This window comes from Larus michahellis, chromosome Z, assembly GCF_964199755.1.
Source record: "Larus michahellis chromosome Z, bLarMic1.1, whole genome shotgun sequence".
NCBI classification, from domain to species: Eukaryota; Metazoa; Chordata; class Aves; order Charadriiformes; family Laridae; genus Larus; species Larus michahellis.
Window position 1 is genome coordinate 77,665,637 of NC_133930.1, and position 21,792 is coordinate 77,687,428.

At 43.2% G+C, this 21,792-nt stretch overlaps 1 protein-coding gene across 1 annotated transcript; it reads left to right on the top strand.

The window, feature by feature from the left end:
* The first annotated feature begins 2,038 nt into the window (after window positions 1-2,038).
* On the top strand, window positions 2,039-19,523 carry RNF20 (ring finger protein 20). Its single transcript, XM_074569081.1, has 21 exons — window positions 2,039-2,321; window positions 4,721-4,785; window positions 5,044-5,214; window positions 5,350-5,517; window positions 5,635-5,782; window positions 5,940-6,122; window positions 7,321-7,439; window positions 8,299-8,445; window positions 8,635-8,712; window positions 9,014-9,133; window positions 10,420-10,599; window positions 10,795-10,930; window positions 11,596-11,717; window positions 12,048-12,445; window positions 13,027-13,144; window positions 14,736-14,885; window positions 15,840-16,052; window positions 16,540-16,665; window positions 17,742-17,882; window positions 18,237-18,338; window positions 18,573-19,523. Exons 3-21 carry the CDS (start codon window positions 5,086-5,088, stop codon window positions 18,747-18,749), a joined length of 2,955 nt encoding a protein of 984 aa, XP_074425182.1. The 5' UTR covers window positions 2,039-2,321; window positions 4,721-4,785; window positions 5,044-5,085; the 3' UTR covers window positions 18,750-19,523.
* Window positions 19,524-21,792: the final 2,269 nt, after the last annotated feature.

Sequence of the window (21,792 nt, forward strand, 5' to 3'; positions counted from 1 at the left end):
TGTAGTTTTTAAATGAAATTTGTGCTTAACTCACAGCAATTGCAACTGAAGGACTGTGGCTGAACCTGCCAGTTTCAAGAAAAAGCAACCCTACCTGTCATATTCCTAGTAGACTGTAAACAATTGCAAGTTGCTGCAGGACACCCTCTGACGTTCCTCTTCAGTAACATTAGATTGCTTGGCTCTCCCAGTTTCTTCACAAAAGTATCTCAAGTATTAATACTCCCTCTCTTTCTCTCCTTAGCGCTCGTCTTTATGCTAGTATTTTTTTCCCACATCTGGTGTATTGTCTGTGCAAAACAATTCACAAGCATGTCAGAGTTAATCTATAAACACCACTAAGAGGAACAGCACATTCCTTCTACTGGAGGGGAGCAAGTGTCTCAGTGCTCAGAGGAAATAACTGTCGGGAGTTAGGTAAAATCAGAGTGGTAACAGAGGGGAGGAGGAGGGAAATCGTTATGTCTTGAGTTTGGAGGCTGTGTGGAAAGCTACACAGGTATCCTAAAGCACAGCCATCTTTTTTTAGCACTACGATCTAGCTGGCTGCAAGGACTTTCCCTTTAAAAACCTGTTTTGGGGCGGGCTCAAACACCATGCAGTATGCAGTATATAAAAGAGCAGCTCAAAGATAAGTTTGAATGCTTATCTAAAGCATGGTTATTGACACAGATATGGAAAAGAATGTACAGAGTAGGAGGGTGCTTTGAAGGAAATGGGTTTTTCTTTCCCCATGGAGGAAATGCCAAGGTGCATAGAGATAAAAGACGTAGACATGACATTAAATAAAAGGTTGTGACTGTCCCCATTTCAGTTACAGTTTTGCTGTGATGATGTAAAGCTAGTCTGCATGGGATCAACACCTGAGAAAAAATATGCAGAGGGGAGAAAAACCAAGTATAAAGCAAAGGCAAGGAAAACACAAGCACTGAAAGCTATGCTGACTTGAAGACCTGATTTGGAGTGCATTTGATTCAACAAGAATCAAATTTTGGTTTCAAACATTTTGGTCAAGGATTGGCTGCACCGAGAATCAATGATTTACCAACCGTTTCTTACTCAGCTAAGTGGTCTCCAGCTGCAAGGAAATCCTGTGGGCGGAAAATGCATTAGCAAATGCTTTGGGGTTTTTGTTTTTTTTTTAACTGAGAGAGGTTTGAATGCAACTTTTAAAAAACTCTCCTGAGGGGACTTCTAAAAGAGTCTTTTAAAACTTTAAAAAAAGTCACCTTTCCAGTTCTGTTATGTGAAGTTTGTTTTATGCCACAAGACTGTGTTGATAAAGACTTCAACCAAGCTGGTCAGATTCCCCATCCCAGCTGCTCCCACACTTGTTCATGAAGCTGCAGAAGCTCGCTGGCTCGCCAAGCTTGTTATGGCAGCTGCAGGGGGGGAAAAAAAAATAATTAAAAAAATCATAGGGGAGGCTTTGTTCTTCCTTCAGGAAGTCAGATGTTTATTCAGCCTGAAGTCTTGTAGTGTACTGCTAGGCTAGTCTATTGCTCTTGGGCATAGCAGCCCATTATATGGTGATGCCATTATATGGCAATGTGGGCACTGTACCTTTTTTTGGCATTTCCCAGTGGAGAAGGCTGCCATGGGGCCGGGGGAAGGAGCATCCCAGCACCTGCACGAAAAGCTTGCAGCTGCTTAAGAGATACAAATCTAGTTTAAATTAAGCAGGAACCCTATCAGGGTGATGGTGTTTGCAGGTGCGTTCATGTTTTTCTACAGAGACGGGCAAAAATAAAAATATTAAAGCGAGAACATTAAAATTTTACTTTAAATTTGCATTATCTAAAATATAACTTCAATCTCAGTTGGAGCTAGCCCTGCATGATATATGTATTTTAACAATTTCCACATGCAAATGTTATCTGCACAAAAGTGTCAGTGGGGCACAGCCCGTGCAACGGACGCTGCTGCCGCCTCAACCCTGAGGCGACCCCCTCGGCCGCTGGTCGCCCCCGGGGGGAGGCCCAGCCCCCGGCGGGAGGCCCAGCCCCCGGCGGGAGGCCCAGCCCCCGGCATCCTCCCCGGGCGCGGAGCGGCCTGTAGCGAGGAGGCGTCGCCTGCCTCGTCTGCCGGGGCGGCGGCGGTTTCTTGTGCGGGTAAAGACACTGGCCTCAGGCGCCTCCGCGGCACCATGGCAACGGCGGCCATGTCGGGCGAGGGCAAGGCGCCTCCATGACGGGTGAGGGCGAAATGGCCGCCGGAAGCGGCGGTGCTACGTGACGTCTGCTCAGCCCACCATCAAGGCATTGAACCGTCGGCGGGGACTTCCGGTGGCCGGGAGGAAGGCGGTGGCGGCTGTTTTTGAGGTGCGTATGAGGAGTCTGTGGGGCGGCCGGGCTGGGCCGGGGGTTTGGGGAAGAGTGGGATGTGTGGGGGAAGGCGGGTGGTTCGAGGGCGGAGGCACTGTACACCCGTGACGGAGGGGACGAGCCCAGGGGACGGTCGGTGTGGGGGTGCCGTGAGGTGCGGCCGTCGGTGTGGGCCTAAGGGACGCCTGAAGCAGCGGTGGGTGCGGGGCTCTCGGTGGCCGGGGAGCAGAGCCGGAGAGGCGGACAGCTGTCCAGCTGTGGACGCGGGCGGGGGTTGGTGGTGTGGGAGGCTCCCGGCTGTGCTCCGTGGGGGTCCCCACTGGGCGCGGAAGGCAGGAGCGGGCGTTAGGGCACGTCCCCGAGCATTTGTGGGCATCAGTCAAGTGCGTCCCTACGAGGGCCTGGGGAGTCCCAGCGGTGGTTTGGAGTGGGTTCCTTGCTGTGCGTGGAGAGGAGTCTCTGGTGGGCGATGTGGGGCTTTAGGCACCCTGTGTGGAGCAGTGTTGCTGGGGGAGGTCTGGGTTTTGAATGGGTGGTCCATTGGGGAGCTCCAAAGGGCTGTGGATTATATAAAAAAAATCCCAAAAAAACCCAAACAAACAATTGTAGAGAATGTCTGGTGTGTGTAGGAACCCGAATGGTGAGCTTTGAAAGGTTTCTTGACTAAGAGGTGCCACAAGCATGTGAAAGGGCTCAAACGTGGGCATAAGTTGCAGATGAGTGGCTAAGTACTGGGCCTGGGGAAGTTGGGTCTTGGCAGGTGGATGACGGTGGTCAGAGTAGATGAATTCTGGCCAGTGGTAGGTATGGGTAGTGCCTGGTGGAGGTGTATTTTGGTCTCTGTTTAAGAGGGTTTTAACCCTAAGAGAGGGATGAAGATGAAGCTGAGTCCCTGGTAGGGGTGGACAGTCGGTCTTTCATGAGGCAGTGTGATCTGTTTGGGGAGAGAAGAATGTGAATAGCCTGGGACTGAGGGTAAGGTTGAGCTCCTAAAGGAAAAAGGGCCTGTGGTCATGAAAACTTAGTGGGGCAGGTTCTGGCATACAGCACGTGAGGAAGTGAGTAGTGGGGAGAGGGGGAGCTAGAGCTGAGTGGGATGATGTCAGGAGCCAGTGGAAGAAATATTTTGTCCGTGGACAAAAACTCTGAAAGGCAGTGGTTACTGGAGACTCACTGGATTGATAGGTAGCAGATGTTTTTAGTGACAGCTGCTCTCCCCATCACCCCCCAATGGCCTAGTCGCCCACTGAATTCCCTTGATAAAAGGAGGAAAATGGTTACATGGAAGATGTCTTTGTTTATTTTTTAATTTTGAGATGTATTTAATACTTATGTTAAAAGACAAGTTGCAGGAACACTATACGTGCTGTTGCAGTAACTCATTTAGAAATAATCATTTTATTATTTTGCCTATAGTGAAGGGCAGTGCCAAGCTAAAATGCTTGTTAAATGATAAGATTTGGCAAAGTAGTATACCAGCTTAATCTTAAAAATACAGTAGCTTAAGTACTTTCAATAGAACTAGGCAAGTAAAGCAAATACATAAGAACTGGCAGTTTCAGTTTGTGGCCCTTAGTTTAACTGTAAATGCCATTATAGATTTCAGTGGAACAATATAAATCTTACTTGTGTGGTCTGCATTTCATTTACTTCTGTGTTTCATTTAGTTTAGAGGTAGAGAGAGATATGAGGATTGAGTTGTCATAGCATCAGTGAATATAGGAGAAGAATGCTATGTATGTCTAATGAAGATCTAATTGTTTTCGTTTTCCATCACTAGCCACGGTATTTGTTTTGGAAACCTTTCAAGTAGACAGTTGTTGTTTTACTAAATAATATTTTTGGGAACTACAAGAAATACTGTTAAAACATGAGGAAAACCCTGTTTAAAACAGCGAGGATCATCAAGTACTGGGATAGGTTGCCCAGAGACATTGCAGAGTTTGTATCTCTGGGGATACTCAAAGCTGACTGGACAAGGCCCTTGGCAGCCTGTGCTGTCTGACCCTGCTTTATTCAGGAGCACTGAGCAGGAGATTTCTGGAGATCCCTTCCAGCCTCAACTATTGTGTGATTCTCTAACTAGTAGTCCACAGCTTTTCAGATTGCATTAACTTGGGGATAAATACTCTTCAAACATGTCTGTATTTCTCCTGGTACACAGGAACAGTCTTCAAGTGGTTCTTTACAAAACTTGTCTCAGCATTGCTGTTCAATTCGATAGGATTTGTAAGATCTCTATGTAGGCTCTTGTAGGGCTTTTCTGCAAGGTGTTGCTGCCCTTGGCTTTAGCTGATTTTGAATGTTGATATAATAAGAACAGTTTGGTGGATATGAAGCGAACTGGTGCCACATAGACGCAGTCTCAGTTGCTTGTTAATTTTTTGTTAATGCAGAGGGAGAGATCAAAAAAGCAGAGACTGAACCTACATGAAGATTGATTTCCAAAGAGAGTGATAAGGTACAGTGATTCCATTTTAACATTGCAGAGCAGTGGATTTTTTTCCCATCAACTTGCTGTTTGCAGTGCTAATCCAACTGGTGTCTTTTAAGACTTTATGTTTGTCCAGTGTTTTCCAATACCTTTTGAGTCATATGGTCTGTACTGTGTTGGGCGTCTTGTTACCGTGAGGAATCTGTATGTTAAAAACCCTAAATTGTGTTGCTTGTGTGGGTGTGTGTTTGCTGGGTTTTTTTAATAATGTTCTTTAATGTTCAGAAAGAACTTAAAGAAAGCGGTAGTGTGTATGCTTCAGCCACCATGTCTGGAATTGGCAATAAACGGACAGCTGGAGAGCCTGGCCCTTCTGCACCTCCAGAGAAGAAGGCGGGGGTTGAAGACTCAGGGACCACGGTGGAGACCATTAAGCTTGGTGGTGTTTCTTCAACGGTATGTCTTCCTTGCACAACGCCACTCAACCTATTGTTTTTTTTTCATCTGGAAACAAAAATATCTCTCTGCCTTCTATATGGGCCCAATGATCTGGCTTCTGTGGGATGTGCGCTGACTTATTCTTCTGCACAGGAGGAGCTGGACATCCGGACACTACAGACCAAGAACCGGAAGCTAGCGGAGATGCTGGACCAGCGGCAAGCCATTGAAGATGAGCTACGAGAGCACATTGAGAAGCTGGAGCGTCGGCAGGCCACTGATGATGCCTCTCTGCTGATTATTAATCGATACTGGAATCAGGTTAGTAAAACCCTTTGTGATTTTATATACGCCACCCTCTTGTCTCTTCTTCTGTTTCCCTGCACTTCCTTTATTCACATCTATTCTTTGTCTTGTCTTGCCTTTCCTGTCATTCAGTTTGATGAAAATATCCGTATCATCCTTAAACGCTTCGACCTGGACCAAGGTCTTGGAGACCTTTTATCTGAAAGAAAAGCACTGGTGGTACCAGAGCCTGAACCAGACTCAGACAGCAATCAGGAGCGTAAAGATGAGAGGGAACGAGGTGAGACACCTGAGTGGGGACAGTGGAAAAGATGGGTTCCAACTGTGGACAATGTTGATATCCCTTTTTAAAGGATGACAGAGGCTTTCTGATTGTGGACTAGAGATATGTTGCCTGCCAGAGCACATTTACTTTTTGCACCTCTTTCTGTTCCCAGGTGAAGGACTGGAGCCAGCATTCTCCTTCCTAGCCACTCTAGCCAGCAGTACTAGTGAGGAGATAGAATCTCAGCTGCAGGAGCGTGTAGAGTCCTCCCGCCGTGCTGTTGCCCAGATTGTGACAATGTATGACAAGCTGCAGGAGAAAGTGGATGTGCTGTCACACAAGCTGAATAGTGGAGGTATGACCAAGGTGGCTGGTACTCAAGGACATCATCTAACCCCAGCTTAGACATGATTCTGCATTGTATGTGTTAAAGCCTAGTCCTTAAATCAATTGTCTCAGTTTTCCACAATGTCAATTAGTAAAACCTGTAGCAAAGACTAGTGCTATATGCTAGAACTGTATTATAAATGCCTCTAAATTTGAATGCTGAAAACTCTGCCCAGTGTGTTGGGCTAAGGAAAGGTTTGTTTCTGCCTGTAGTGTGTTCATGCACCTGAAAAGTTACGAATTACAATTGAACCTTACCACCCAGCAATCCTTAGCTACTGAGTTAACAGGCTTCATGCTTACAAGTGAAGAAGTGAAATCAGTGTTGCAAAATGATTTTGGACTCCTTGCTTGCAGTTTGGTAAAAGACACAGGAATTACCAGCTCCTCAGTTTCCTCTGAGTTTTGAGCAAAATGGTAGCTGTCTAGTGTCTTGGTATGCCTAGTGTAGCTGTCAGTTTTGAACACAGAGTTCTGCAGAAGAAAGCTGAACCACTGGCTTCTGAAAATTGATGTAGCAGATTCAATTTACACCCAGATGACTCTCTGAAAAACTTCATTAGCTTAAGGTTAGAATTTTAATCTTTTGAATTAAAATGTAGGTGGAATATCAACTCCTCCTTGGTTTGTTTTCTGTCCATAGTGTTTTATATGCTGTGATCAAGGAGCTCTGGCAGGTCTAGGATTTGTGTAGCAAAGCATTAGTAGCCTTAGTTGGCAGTCTTAAACAAACTCTGTAGTAGCATTGGCCTTAGTGCATCATGAGCCTTACTCAGTTGCTGTAATTGTCATCTGGTATATTAGCTTAAACCACCTATTGTAGCAGGTTTATGCATGAATTTGGCCTTCATTAGGGTGTCACTGTGTTACAAGGGCATGTTCTGTGTTGCCGGTACTGAATGATCCCTGACATTAGGGGATGGTAGTTGACAATCATGAATGTATAGCATGTTAAACGGCAGAGCCTGCTGCTTAGTGAATACAATTAAAAGCTCTGTGTGGCTAGAGATCAGACCTTTGGGAACCACCTGCTAGAGGGATATGGTAAGCAGAAGACAAAACCAGAAATTTCTGTTTCTGTTTTCTTTTTTTCTTTTTGCTGTTTTAAAATTAAAAAGAGTCTTCCTTGATTTCTGTTTGTTTCCTTTTCTTTCTGCATCTTTCAGATATTACACTGATGGAAGAAGCAGTCCTAGAGCTTAATACCTATCTCTCACATGAAAATGGACGGCTGCAGGAGCTGGCTGACGTTCTTCAGGAGAAGCACCGAATCATGTCTCAGGAGGTATAAAAGGAGAGAGACAGAAATCTGCTTTGGAATTCTGCTTAGAATAATTTGTGGTTATCATAGTTTGGAAAGCAGGTTATTGCTTTGGAGAGGGACAGGAGCAACAAGATTTAAAAGTTGCCTTCTGAACAAAGGCTATGGAAAGGGTTGTTTTTGTGGAGAACTGCACGTAGACTTTCTGTGTGGTCGGGGTTGATTTGCTTGTTACATCACTGAATGAAAGAGAATAACCAGACCAGTGAGTTGAATGGATTTAATTTTTAAAGAAAACAGAGCAGAGGAAGTGGTCAGGTGATGCTAAGGTGGTTGTGTAAGCATCTGAGACACTTGACATGATATCGCTGTCATTTCAAATTCCTTGGTTTCTCTGGGTAATGTATGAAAGTGTAACAACATTAATTACAAGATGAGCCCAGTCACTAAGGGATTCACATTGTTGGCAGTATTTATTTGAGAGGTTTTACTTCCTTTAGTAACTGTGTATTTAAACACTGGCGTTGCTTAATGTTAGACCATCAAGCTTTAGTGGTCTGTAGAGTAGATGAACATATATGGATTTAAAAGATTAAAAAAAAGGTGCCTTGGAATAAGATGAGGTGGCTGCCTCTGTACTCTGCCAGATATTACCAGCTTCTTGCCCTTTTTCCATTTTCAGTTTTGTCCTATTTTTATTACTGTGTTGGGATGCACCCAGTGTAAAATTCTGGACAATTCATTGAGTAGTCGCCACAGCAAAAGACAGGTGGAAAGCACATGAATCCAGGGTATGATGAGTAAGAGAAAAATTAATATTGAACAGTCTTGGAAAACGTTGATTGTATTCAGTATGCCAGCTGAAACACTCTTTTGGTTGCAGTTCTCCAAGCTGCAAGAGAGGGTGGAGACAGCAGAATCTCGGGTGTCTGTTCTGGAGACTATGATTGATGACCTTCAGTGGGATATTGACAAGATACGCAAGAGGGAGCAGAGGCTCAACCGCCACTTAGCAGATGTTTTGGAACGGGTAAGCACCAGCCCCTTTGACAGGAAGCCAGATAAATGGTTGTAGTTTTGAGATGTGTGACATCATCTTATGGTACTTTGCTGAGAGAAGTGAGAATCTGTAGAGTACCATCTTTCATCCTGAGTATGCTATATCAGCAGCTTTAGCATTTAATCGGGTGTTGACGAAATCTGTTGCCTTTTTCTGCAGGTAAATTCCAAAGGCTACAAGGTGTATGGAGCTGGGAGTAGCCTCTACGGGGGCACCATCACCATTAACGCCCGCAAGGTAACGTCAGACGCTTGGTTAAGAATAAAGTCAAGGAGAGCTTGTGTGTATGGCCACAGATTGGAACAGAATTTAGATACCTTCTTTGCCACAAATCTGTGTGTCTCTGGTCAAGCCATTTTGTCTGTGTGCAAGTTTCCAACTTATGAGACAGACCCGATGAAAGTAGACTCTGTCTCACTTGGTAATGTTACCTGACTGTTAAGTCTGTAATTTCTGTTACTGTATAAATAGTTACTTAATCAAGTATCCCCAGTAGATACATTAACATTAGGATTTACAAGCACTTTATCCCCAACAGTTTGAGGAGATGAATGCAGAGCTGGAAGAGAATAAAGAGCTTGCTGGTAATCGCCTCAATGAGTTAGAGGAACTACGCCAGGATCTTGAGGAAGTAACAACACAGAATGAAAAACTCAAGGTGAGACATTTGTGCCTATTTGAGGATGAAGGTGTTCTGTGTGGTTGGTTGCCCTCTGTCTTGCTGTATTGCATCTCTGGAGAACTTCGTTAATACTGTTCTGTTCTGTGCTTCCTCTAGCTGGGTTATATTTTGTACAAGGTACAATTTAGCAAGTTTGTGTGACTTACGCTTGCAGTTCAGTGTATTGGTGACACCATGTGGTCATCATTGGAAAAAGTAGTGGTTTCTTATTTCCTCTTTTCCATTCTGATCTATTCGATACGTTTTAATGATACCTAGTTAAAACTAATTTCACATTTTTATGGGTATTGACTGCTCTTCCACCTTTCCCCTGCCCTGTGCAAGTGGAACCAGAGAACTGGAAAAATTGGGGAACTTGTGTATGAGAGCTAGGCTCTTGAAAGTGTTGACGAACTTAAATCTTTATCAGTGTTTATCAGAATGAATAGATAGGAAACGGCATATGAGTATCTTATGTCTTAAAAAGCTGTGACTTTATAGTACATAAGAATATAATATATAGAATAATCTAAGTTTTATCTTAGTGATCAGTAGGTCTGTTAGCCTGTTATAAGAAATGTCTGAGCTGATAACCTAAGTTTGAGATGAGATTCCAGAAACTGTCTCGAGGCATGTCTAAATTCTGTTTATCCACTTGAGTTTGTTTTAAGAGAAACATCATTTACCATTATAACTTTCTTTTTCTCTTAATTAGTGTTAAATTGTATGTGTGTTTATATGTGTCTTGTTTCACTGCTGGTAGTCACAATCATTTGTTAACATTTTTTTTGTAAGGAAAATTCAGATTCTATACTTCTGCTTTCTCTCATTTCTCTTCCTTTCAGTCATTGTGTCTCTTACTGGTAGAAAGCTAATGTAATGCCTACTTGCACATGTATTTTCTGTAGTTTTCTATCATACTTTTCTATGTGGCCATCTTTATTGATTTAAGTGATTATGGTTTTACAGCAGATCCATTGAAAAGGTATATCATGTTTTCCAAGCTCTTAACTTTGAGAGAAACTATTGCAGAACCTGAGAATCCAAAACTCTTGTCATGTGACTTTGCAAGAGAAATAGCCTAGTGCATACGGAGAGAGCATAGACTTTTTAAATTGATCCTGAAGCATATCACTTGCATGTACTCCACAGCAATGCTATTAAAATTATACTTTTGTCTTTGCTTGTGGCAGCTTGATCACCGTTCTCCTACCTTGCAAAATAGATGCTGAAGACCAGGTAATAACTTTTCTTTCTGTGGCATTTTCTTGTGTCCTGACTAGGTTGAGCTGCGACGAGCAGTGGAAGAGGCTGTGAAGGAGACCCCAGAATATCGCTGCATGCAGTCCCAATTCTCTGTTTTGTATAATGAGAGTCTCCAGCTGAAGGCACATCTTGATGAGGCCCGCACTCTGCTTCATGGCACCCGCACCACACACCAGCGCCAGGTGGAACTAATCGAGGTAGCACCACCGCTCCATCAGACTAGGGAACGTTGTTGTCCCATTGATCATCACTACTGGGTCTGGGTGGCTCTGGGAATGCTCAGGAAACTTTTCTTCCTGGCAGTAATTCATCTGTGTTGGTACCTCACGTTGATGAGGTGAGAGATACTCCAGGGTCACAGCACTAAGTTCTGTCCCCTTATTACTTCTCAGAGGGACGAGGTCAGCCTTCACAAGAAACTACGCACAGAGGTGATTCAGCTAGAGGATACCTTGGCACAAGTCCGCAAAGAATATGAGATGTTGAGGATAGAGTTTGAACAGACACTTGCTGCTAATGAACAAGCAGGTATGGAGTTTTTCTGCTGTGCTTAAAAGCAAACAAACAACCCCGCTGTCCCTCCAATGCCCATTAGAGACTGCATTGCAGTAAAACACGTGGTTGGATTCTTTGTCATTGTCAAATACTTCTTCTGGCAGGTTTCCATCTCAAAAAGCAAAGCTCTTCACGTGTTTTATCAGAGGCCAGTTCCATTTTATCTGACTTCATTTTAGATGTTGCAGAATGCATACATTTTGCTAATAATTTGGTTTATGACAGACTATTTAGCATTATTAAGATTATTTTTGGGGTGGATTTATTTACAAGTCTGGAATGACATGCTGGGTAGGAAACCAGTAATTTTCAAATTTAATCAGAGGAAATAAAGAAGTTATTTCTAAAGTAGCATTTAAATCACAGAGATTTTTCCATAGCGTGACACACTTTCTATAGGAACATAGGGAAAAAGTAACGTTAAGGGGAAATTAGGACTGGGAATTTGCAAGAACTTATGGTTGCATGTAAACCTGGCATGGTTTTTTTCTGCAAATGCGTTGTGTTGCTCTTTTGTGTGGCAGAATGATCGTAGTCTTATTTGGTCCTTTGTCACTTAACGTATTCCCCATCTCCACGAAAGTCCTTGCAGGTCGGCAAAAGCGTGGTTTGTTACAGTTGTGTTTCTGCTTTTGTAGGCCCGATTAATCGGGAGATGCGTCATCTCATCAGCAGCCTCCAAAATCACAACCACCAGCTGAAGGGAGAGGTGTTAAGATACAAGCGTAAACTGAGAGAGGCCCAATCTGATTTGAGCAAGGTATCAGTGCAGCAAATGCCAGAAAAGAGCAGAAAGTGCCTAGAAGGGGGAATGCTGTCACCTTTGCCTGCAATGTCAGCCTTTCTCTTATGGCATGCAGGATGCAATATAATTTTTGATGGAGCTCTACGCTCTGCTGCTTCCACTTAACAAATTAATAGTCTTCCTTTGTGGCTGTATAGTGCTTCATGAAAAGTAGTAGCAATTATGGAGGGGGCATGCAGGGATGGATCTGGGAAGACCAGGAAAGAGGGGAATAAGGTATGTTTCTGTCTAAGAACTTACTGCTTTGTTTTGTTCTGTGTCTTCTTTCTTGCTATTCCGCAACAGATCCGCTCTCGCAGTGGTAGTGCTCTCTTACAGTCCCAGTCCAGCACAGAAGATGCAAAGGAGGAACCTCCAGAGATCAAGCAGGAACCTGATGATCCATCTGCCCAAGTGCCTGTCCCTAAGGCTGCATCTGAAGATGTTAATGAAATGAAGGCCAGGCGAGATGAAGAGGAACGGGAGCGAGAGAGACGGGAGAGGGAGAGGGAACGAGAGAAGGAAAAGGAGAAAGAGAGAGAGCGAGAGAAAGAGAAAGAAAAGGAAAAGGAACGAGAGCGGGAAAAACAGAAGCAGAAGGAATCTGAGAAGGAGAGAGAGTCCAAAGAGAAGGAGAAAGGAAAGCATGAAGATGGAAGAAAGAAGGAGGCTGAAGTGATCAAGCAGCTGAAGGCTGAGCTCAAGTAAGTCTCTCCCTTTCCTGCTTGAGTAGTGCCCAAACTGTGGTGTTTGTGTGAGGTGACTTGTAGCTCACTCTTATGAGATTAGCTTCACTGAAGTGAGAGGTTTCTGGCGCCCTCTATATCTGATTGCGATTTGGACAATGTGGTAACATTTCTGCTTCAACAGCCTAAAGCATGAGCTACCAAACCAGATACTTCATAGGGTGGGTCAAGTAACTTTATTTGTTACCGTCATAACAGTTGAGTAAAGCTTTAAAGCAGCAGGTTATTAATAAAGGGCACAGTAGTCTTCTCTGTCTTGGATCAGTACCAAAGCAGAGATGGATAGTTTGTTGTTTACTGTTAGGGTATGTGTTTCCTCCCCACCCCACTTCTCTTGTGCCTGAACACGTTTCTTTTCAGCCTCCAGCCTGTGCTCCTTGGCTATTTTACATTACGAGGGAAAGATGAGCCAAGGATTACTTCATAATATGCATGCCATGTAGGAGATGGGGAGAATATTGCTCTGACTCTCATGCTGGATATGTGACAGCATAGGTTTCCTGCTGTGTTCTCACAGTTGTTTATCTCCCTGTCTCCAGGAAGGCCCAGGAGAGCCAGAAGGAGATGAAACTGTTGCTAGATATGTACCGCTCTGCTCCCAAAGAGCAGAGAGACAAAGTGCAGCTGATGGCAGCTGAGAAGAAGGCAAAAGCTGAGGTAAATCTCATTTCTCTTTTATTTTTCTCTTTAGCAAGTTACTTAAAACTTCTTTTCGGATACTCTGCACTTAACTGTGTGGTTTTTTTGTCTTCAAAACTGGAGATTGTTCCTCGTCTCATCTTTGTCACTTAGAATAGAGATTGAAATGTTCTGGAGATGAACAGGGAGGTTTTGGGGTATCCTTCTCTGCGAAGGATGGTCCCTTTGCCCAGGCTGAGGGACGTGCCTGCCTCTTTCTCAGTTGCAGATTCAACCGGTAACGAAGCTGAGCATGTGTCCCAGAGACATACACACACAGAGGACGCTGATGTGGCCAGGCACACTGCCACGGACAAGGCGCTGCCTTCAACATATATAGGACTGAAACAAAACATAAGCATAGACAGCCATGTCCCCTTCCTTCTCTTCAGCTGGTAGAGATCACTAGTTCAGGCATATGCACAAAACTCTCCAGCTTCACAAGCACACGCGCATTCACAGATCCCAGCAGTACCAGCACGGCCCCTCTGTGTCTGTCTGGTACCCCTGTGATCCCAGGCCCTCTTACCTTCTTCACATACAGGTTTCACTTACTCCACAGCACTTACTCCATGTAGCACACTTACACACGGGGTAGAGAGTTATTTTACACCAAGATAGCTAAGAAAATAATAAGAACAGGCTGTGGTGATCATGTGCAGGGCTGAGCCGGACAAACATGTACTGACTGTCATCATTCTACATGTGACCAGCTCCTTTTATACCCTTCTCTGTTGAACTCAAATTTGTTTGTCCTTGCTCTCCCCTCCCCTGCACATCCCTCCTGGTTTTATACAGCTCTATTGATTCCCACAGCCCTCCTAGTCCAGGATCCACCCCTGGTTTACAGTTTTAACAGTTGCAAAGTCCAGGTTGATCTTCTTGGAACTGGTGCCTGTAGTTTCTTGGTAGCTTATCAACTGTTCTGACTGCGGAGATTTGTTTCTTGTGTTTGTTTCCACCTTTGTTTTGTCAGGTCCATATCTCTGTATATTTTATTTCTGGTTTCCTCCCCCCCACCCTGCTTTGCTTAGTTTCCCTGTTGACAGGGTCCACAGTCAGACGACCTTGCTGGAACAAACATTCTCATGCTCTCATGTGCTCTCATCCATTAGTGTGACTGAACAGGTTTGGTTCTCATCACTGCCTCCCTTATCATGTGTCAGTCAGGTTTGTGTTACTGTGTGTTTTGTTTATGGCTCCCTCCTTTTCTTGTTCCTTTTTGCATTGAAAAAGGTCCTTGACCAGACACCCTTAAAGGAGTAGATGCTCTCCGTCCACATACCCGTGCAACATATACAACTACAGGAGACTGATGCTTCTACTCTGATAAAAGATGCTATGGAATTTTCAAAGGTTTTGGAAACACGATCTTAGGCTTGCAGCCCATCTTAATGGTCCATCTGCCACTAATACACTGTCCTGTCAAGATGAGCTGGGGTTTGTTTTCCCATGCTCTGAAGGCAGTTTCTCCAGTGTTTCAGATAATTGTGAGGAAAAAACAGGCATTTAACAATGTTCAGGACACATTCTTGTGCTTAGTGTCATTTCTGTTTTGTTGTTGCTGTAGCTGGAAGAACTGAGGCAGAGGGTGAAAGAGCTGGAAGACAAGGAGAAAAAGGAGAGTAAAAAGATGGCTGATGAGGATGCCCTCCGCAAGATCCGAGCAGTGGAGGAACAAATTGAGTATTTACAGAAGAAACTAGCCATGGCTAAGCAGGTGAGAAGTTTTTGATGAGTTCTGTCTTGGCTGGAGCACTTGGGAAGGAACTGCCTTCATGTTATGGCCAGGAAGATTACCTGAGAGAAGCAATTCCTGTCTCTGTGTGTGCCAGAGATGTGAGTTTTCTGTTTATCAAAGGGGGAAAAAACCCAACTAGCCAAAAAAACAACAACAATAAAAAAAAAAACCCACAACATTAGGGCTTCACAAAGCTCATGGCGGAGGTGGTGGGGAATGTTTAACTGTTTGTGGCCTAGGTGAAGAGCACAGAGGAGAGATGGCTGTATCAGCCTTTAGTAGAGGAGGTTGCAATTTCTTTCTGCACAGTTCATATAAGTAATATATGTGCATGATACCATAACGTATCTTCTTCCATGAAAAGGGCTTAATCTAATGATAAGAGAGCAGGACCACCTCAGTAGGGGACAGGGAAGCGAGGACTTGACATACTTTTTTAGAATTCAGATTCTTTTTCTTATAGTATAGAACTGTTTTATCTTGTCACTACTTGTTTAATGTTGAAGTGGCCTAAGTGAGTTTAAGGGGCTTGCCAGCCTGTTAGTTGGAAGCTGTTGAGTTGTCCACATGTAGAATTCTTTGCCTGGTATATGTATATGACAGCTGTTCATTTAGCTGCCTGAAATTGGGAGTCAGTTTCTGCCCAGCTGTGACAACTACTGTGTCACAGCTGATTTTGACAGCAGACAAGCCACAGTCTGTGAATGCTTGTGGAGATGACCATCTCTTTTTTTACACCTTCTAATTTAGTGCATCTCTGCAGTGGTGCAGATTTCTAGGGAGCACTTTTTTCTGCTTGCTGGGAAGATGCTGTTCTCTGATACCGAGCTGTCTTCCTTCATCTGTGCTAGGGTTGGTGTCTGAGTAAAACGTTCAGGGTCATTGTAGGGGGTACAGGACACAGTTTTGCCAGAGCCTGTGATTATTCTGCAGGAGGAGGAGGCCCTGCTGTCGGAAATGGATGTCACAGGCCAAGCCTTTGAAGACATGCAGGAGCAGAACATCCGCCTGATGCAGCAGCTGCGGGAGAAGGATGATGCCAACTTCAAGCTGATGTCAGAACGCATCAAGTCCAACCAGATTCACAAGCTGCTGAAAGAGGAGAAGGAGGAGCTGGCAGACCAAGTTTTGACACTGAAGACACAGGTAACCTGGGAGAAGGAGAGAGGACAACAGAACTGATGGGGGAAGGTAGAGGTTTTGTGGGTTTACTCTGGTAGGCAGTAAGAAACAGAGACTGCTGTATGAGTATAAAATATTCATTGCTATGGAGAGCAGGAGGAAGAAGTAGAAAGTAATTTTCCTGTCATCATGGTACTTCTACATATATATTCTGCCATCCTTGGAAGCAAGGTGGGACTGTTCACTGCCTTGCAGCAATTCTCTAAGCCACCTCCCAAAAATATAAGACATCTTTGTTGTGATTATTTGACTGCTAGGTTTTAAAGTGCTCACTGGAGAGCTCTGGATACAGCTGTTAGACTGACAGTGTGTCTGTTTGGGGAGAAAAAGGCAAGCTGAAGAGGTACTCCTTGGTGATGGGGAGGCAGGGATAGTTTTATCATGCAGCTTTAATGACAGCTCTGAAGACAATGCATTTCAGTCTTTCTGTACCTTCTGTACCTATTCCAAGGTGGATGCCCAGCTGCAGGTTGTACGTAAGCTGGAGGAGAAGGAACATTTGCTGCAAAGCAGTATTGGAACAGGTGAGAAAGAACTAGGTCTCCGAACACAGGCCCTGGAAATGAACAAACGCAAGGTGAGTGATTGCTTAATTTCCTCTTGGATTGTAAGATGGAGTTGTTGTCTTGTGGGAAGCTTAGAAGGCTCCTAGCTCTCATTGGTATTACAGAACCTGATACTCCCTGGTTTTGGACTAGTATACCAGAGGGCTGAGAAGTACCTAAGAGAGTTCTATTAAAGTATTGTAGCATAATGTTTGCTTTGATAAGGACAAGCAGGTCATAGCTGTTTCAGTGAAAGTCTGATTAGGGAGCTGAAGTAAGGTGCCTTTAAAAGGAAACCTATCATGAAAGAATAAGCAGCAGCCAGATGAAGTTAACTAGGGTCAGAGCTTTTATAGGAAAGATGGGGTAAATAAAAGGAAAATATGTCTGGGGAATGTTAAGACCTTTAACAGATGTCTAAGATCAATAAAATAGGTCTGTTACAAGTAAAGTAAGACTAAGTCTCATAGTCAGTGCTGCCTTTGTTGTTAAATCTTTAGCAGAAATGCAGGAATAACATCTAAACAGACAGAAAAGAAAGCAGAAATATCACTGAGGAGGAGATGGGGAATTCAGCACTATCACTTGTGCTTAATATCACAATCTGTGGTATTGAGGGCACTTGGCTAATAGATTCATTGGTGGTATGCCAGTTAGAAAGTGATAGGAGAACTGGTGAAGGGAGAAAATGATTAAAAATTAAACACTTGCAGTTCTGTCTAGTTCAGCTATACAACTACCTCAGAACAATTTAGTAGAGAAAATGTAGAATGTGGAAGGGTGAAAATACTTGAACGAGAAGATAATTTTGTGGTCATTAGTATTTTTTATAAGTGACATGCATTGCAGTGTGACGGGGTTGGCTCTACTGAAGAGGAATGTTGAAGCTAAATGATTAGAACTTGTTAATAATAAGGGATTTTGCTGTTGAAGTAATGTTTAGGGAGTAAATCATAGTTATTCCATTTGGAAGTACCAAAATTAGATTGAAAAAATAGATCTCCAGCAGCGCAAGGAGTATTCTTTGAGCAGTCTTGGATTGCCAGGCAGAGGGACTAGAAATCACTAGAACTCTTTTTCCAGGCTTGGTACTGGTTTTCTTTTTCAGGCCATGGATGCAGCCCAGCTTGCAGATGATCTGAAAGCTCAGCTAGAGCTGGCTCAGAAGAAGTTACATGACTTCCAGGATGAGATCGTGGAAAACAGAGTAACTAGAGAGAAAGAGATGTTCAACTTCAAAAGGGCTGAGGTATGTACCTGATGCCCAGTCCTTCAATATCTCTCTGCTTTGATGTCTGTCTCCTTGTACATTGAGCTTGGAGTGGGTTTCAACTACACTACTTTTTTGGGGGTCTGGTTTCGCTTTGATTTCAGCTTCATCAGGTCTTGGCTCTTTCATGTTTTATCCACTAATAACTGACAATACACGTGGCACCAAACGATAATGTAATCTGTCGTAAGTCTGTTGGACTATGGGGGATGAAAGTATGGGTGGTGTGACAGCCAGGTGCACTGTTGGCCAGGTGCTAGTTCTCTTTGGTCCCTGAAGAAGCTGTGACAGAGAATATACTGCTCATTTATTTGGTCTCTTGGCTTTTTGCAGGAAGATATTTCTAGGTTACGCAGGAAGTTGGAGACTACTAAGAAGCCTGACATGGTTCCCAACTGTGATGAGATATTAATGGAAGAAATCAAGGATTACAAGGTGAGTAGCTGTCTCTATGAACTTCCGTCTTTAATGCTACTTCAGTCAAAAGGCTGTTCAGTCATGTTTTCAGTATTTGACATCTTTTGTCTGATCTCTAGCATTGTAGACCTACCTTTCATTGAAGAAACCACCTTCTCCTTATGAGGAATGGAAGAAGCTTCATCTTCAGTTACCTTTTAACATACCTAGTGCAATGCAGTGGGTCCTCACTATAATGTTTCTGTCTTTCAGGCCCGCCTGACTTGCCCATGCTGTAACATGCGCAAAAAGGATGCTGTGCTCACAAAGTGCTTTCATGTCTTCTGTTTTGAGTGTGTGAAAACACGCTATGACACCCGGCAGCGTAAGTGCCCCAAATGCAATGCTGCCTTTGGTGCCAACGACTTCCACAGGATCTACATCGGTTGATTCTTTCCACTGGAGCGATGGAAAGTTGCCGCTTACGCTGACTGCCCAGCCTCCCTCACTTTCTGTGACTGTCACCTTTGGGGCACCCAGTGTTTCTGTCAGCTGATCTGCAGCCTCTTCTGGGAAGTGTGGTTAGGGTATGGAAAGAAACAGGTTCTGGATATTGATTCCTTTCTTGTCCCTTTTCTTTTATTCTTGCCCTCATTTTTTGTGGATTGTTTGTGCCTGAGAGGACGTTTCCCATCACTTTCACACTGCCAAGTTGGAAACGTCTAACTGAAGTCCTGCCTTGATGGGATGGAAGCTGTCTGTGGTGCAGCAGAGATAAATGAGGAGTTTGCTTGGGTGTTAATTATTAAATCCCATCAAGGTATGGTAGTGTTTCTGAGAGTGTATAGTTTCCCAGTTAAAGGTACGGGAATGAACAGGTACATCTGTAGACTTCAGTGGAGTGACTCCTTAGACGTCTGTTTTCCTGAGTCAGGGCAAGAATCTGTGAAGGTTGGTGAATTACTAACCATCCTCCCTACCCCCAAAAGTAAACACACATCTTAGTATCCAGAAGAGGAGAAAGATAAGACATTGGAGAATCTTTACATGTAGCATTCCACTAATGAACGCTGGTTGATGTTGACATCTTCCCCTATGTTGAGGCATGTCTGTCATTGTCTTTAGTTTCCAGAAAAGAATATGTAGGGCTTACTTTGTTGCAACTTTGCCACAAAGATTAGTCTTGTAATGCACAAAATCTAATAAAAGCTGTTGCCCAGGTTATTTTTCTGTTTTTCTTCCTTCTGGTGGTATCTATCTGCGCTTCTGTCCTTTGTTCAGTTTTTGGAAACACTTTTCACAATCTTTAAGCTCCTAAAGTAGAGAGATTAATTTCTTCCTTCCTCTGTTTTCAAAAAATGGTTAACTAAACAACCTTTGTTCTTTTGTCTGTATCTTCACTACCTTATTCCTGACACGGCAGAAGGGGCAAGTTGCGAGATTATTTATGCAATCATTTTGTCATGGCTGTTGAGAATTTTGTGAAAGCAAAATTGCATAGGTTATAGTCTCTGTGCTCCCTGTAGTGCAAGGCTGTATGTGAAGTTTGCTCCTAAAATTGAAACGCAAGGTCATTTATTTACAACATTCCTTCATGGGGCATCGTGTTTTTTCTGTAAAGTTAATTTTTTGGGGGGAGGTGCAACTGTCAGAGGTTTGTCTTATCTGTGTCCCTTCCCTGAATCATAAAATCTGTATTAGCTTCCTGTATTTACCATAGGAATTAATAGAAAGAATAGTAAAGTGAAAGCTGTTAATTGCAGACTATCTTATAGTATGTATTCTTATCTTTCTGAAAACATTTAAAAACATGAATTAAACTTGTAAATTATTATGAATCCTGAGAAATGAGAAGGAACACAGGACTCTATCTTTGCATGGGGAAGCTTGGATGCTGAGAGTTTGTGGTATGGCTGTTACAGCATATGTAGCAGAAATGAAAGCAGAACCTTTTCTGCTTTCACTGGAAGTTGATTCTTGGATTATAGTTTGTGACGTCAAGTTGGAGAAGCAACAGTGCGTTAGGAATACTAATGTTCATGGTAGGTTTTGTGGTACAAATGCTTGTTCATTAAAACCAGGACCTGGGTCATCAAAAAACCGTCTGGATGTTCAAACAGCTTTGCTATAATAGCAGACCTTTTTTCACAGCTCTGAAGAACAATCTGAATTAAACAGCCCTTGTAGAAGTGCAAAGCCCTTTTACCCTTTCCTGGTCATTAAGTCACATCAGCCTACTGAAAATTAAGCTTGAAACTTTTGTGTGTATACTGGCAGTGTTGGGCTCACTCTTGTCACGATAGGAAACAAGCATTTGAAAGAATTCGGATGTGTTTCATAAATGAGGTTTGGAAACTCCTATTTTCTCTTTCCTCACCAAGCAAAAAGTATCTTCTTATTTTAAAATAATATTTTAGTTTAAGCTCAGGAACTCCTTGAAGCTAATTTTGCAAGTGATTAAATTTCTGTGCTTAAACATTGAGAAACAGTGAAAACTTTAGATGGTCTGTTTTGACTTGCCAGAATGAAAGAAAATAATTTAAAAGTTTATCAAGACTAGAAGTATTTTGGAGTAAAAGAAGGGAAAGGGTGACAAGTATTCTTTTATCAAAAATCTGTCTAAATTCAATGTCTGAGCCATAGTAATTAAGCGTGGACAAAGAAGAAGCCTCTTCAGCCCTAACAATGTGTGCGTACGTACAGATTTACGTATATATAAAGAAGAGTGGTTTTGCAAGAGTTCAGCTTAAATCTTTATGCTTAATGAGCAGGATTTTGAAAGAGCATTGCTATCACAAGGCAGCCTGTAAACATAACAATTGTGTATCATAACCAGAATAAATGAATGTGGAATGATGAACTGAAAGAATTGTAGGGTGGGGTTTTTTGGGGTTGGGTATTTGTTTGCTTTTTGTTGGTTTTGTTTTTTGTTTTTTTTTTTTTTTTTTAAATCCAAAATAGCAAACGGGTCAGACTGAAATAAAGCTGCAAAGTATGGAAATTTTCTTTGGTTTTCCTTCTTGCTACCCATCTTGTACAGGGTGTGTAAAAAAAAAAAAAAAAAAAAAAAAAAAAAAAAAAAATCTTAGATCTAGCCTGGGCCAGCTGGGCCAGTTGATGTCAGTAGCATGACTCTGTGTCAAGCAGGATAGTCATCGCCTGTGTTCTTATTTGATCCAGAACCCATCTGTTGTTCTTCAAATCTGTCGGTTGAAGTTATTTTCTTTTTGTGATAGCTGAAGTTGGAAAAGTGTTTGAACGCACTGCTGTCCTGTAGATCTCCTGCCCTCCTCTTCCATACGATCAAGCTAGTCCCGAGGATAGTGTGGGGTTTGCAGTCCACCGGCTGTGACCTGCTGGTCAGCAATGACGTCTTCTGCTTTCTCCCCTGTGGGCTCTGCTTCCTTATGTGATGCTAGGTCTGTCCCGAGCTCTGTGGAATCTGGACAGGGTGAAATCCTCGAGCAATTCAAGTTCTTCCCTTAGTCTGAGG

What these genes read in the sequence shown, in the direction of transcription:
- RNF20 (XM_074569081.1), top strand. Translation starts at nt 5,086, where the DNA reads ATGTCTGGAATTGGCAATAAACGGACAGCTGGAGAGCCTGGCCCTTCT. An exon ending in AGAAGAAGGCAAAAGCTGAG is followed by an intron (nt 13,145 to 14,735) that starts GTAAATCTCATT and finishes TTGTTGCTGTAG; the next exon opens with CTGGAAGAACTGAGGCAGAG. An exon ending in TGGAAATGAACAAACGCAAG is followed by an intron (nt 16,666 to 17,741) that starts GTGAGTGATTGC and finishes TTTCTTTTTCAG; the next exon opens with GCCATGGATGCAGCCCAGCT.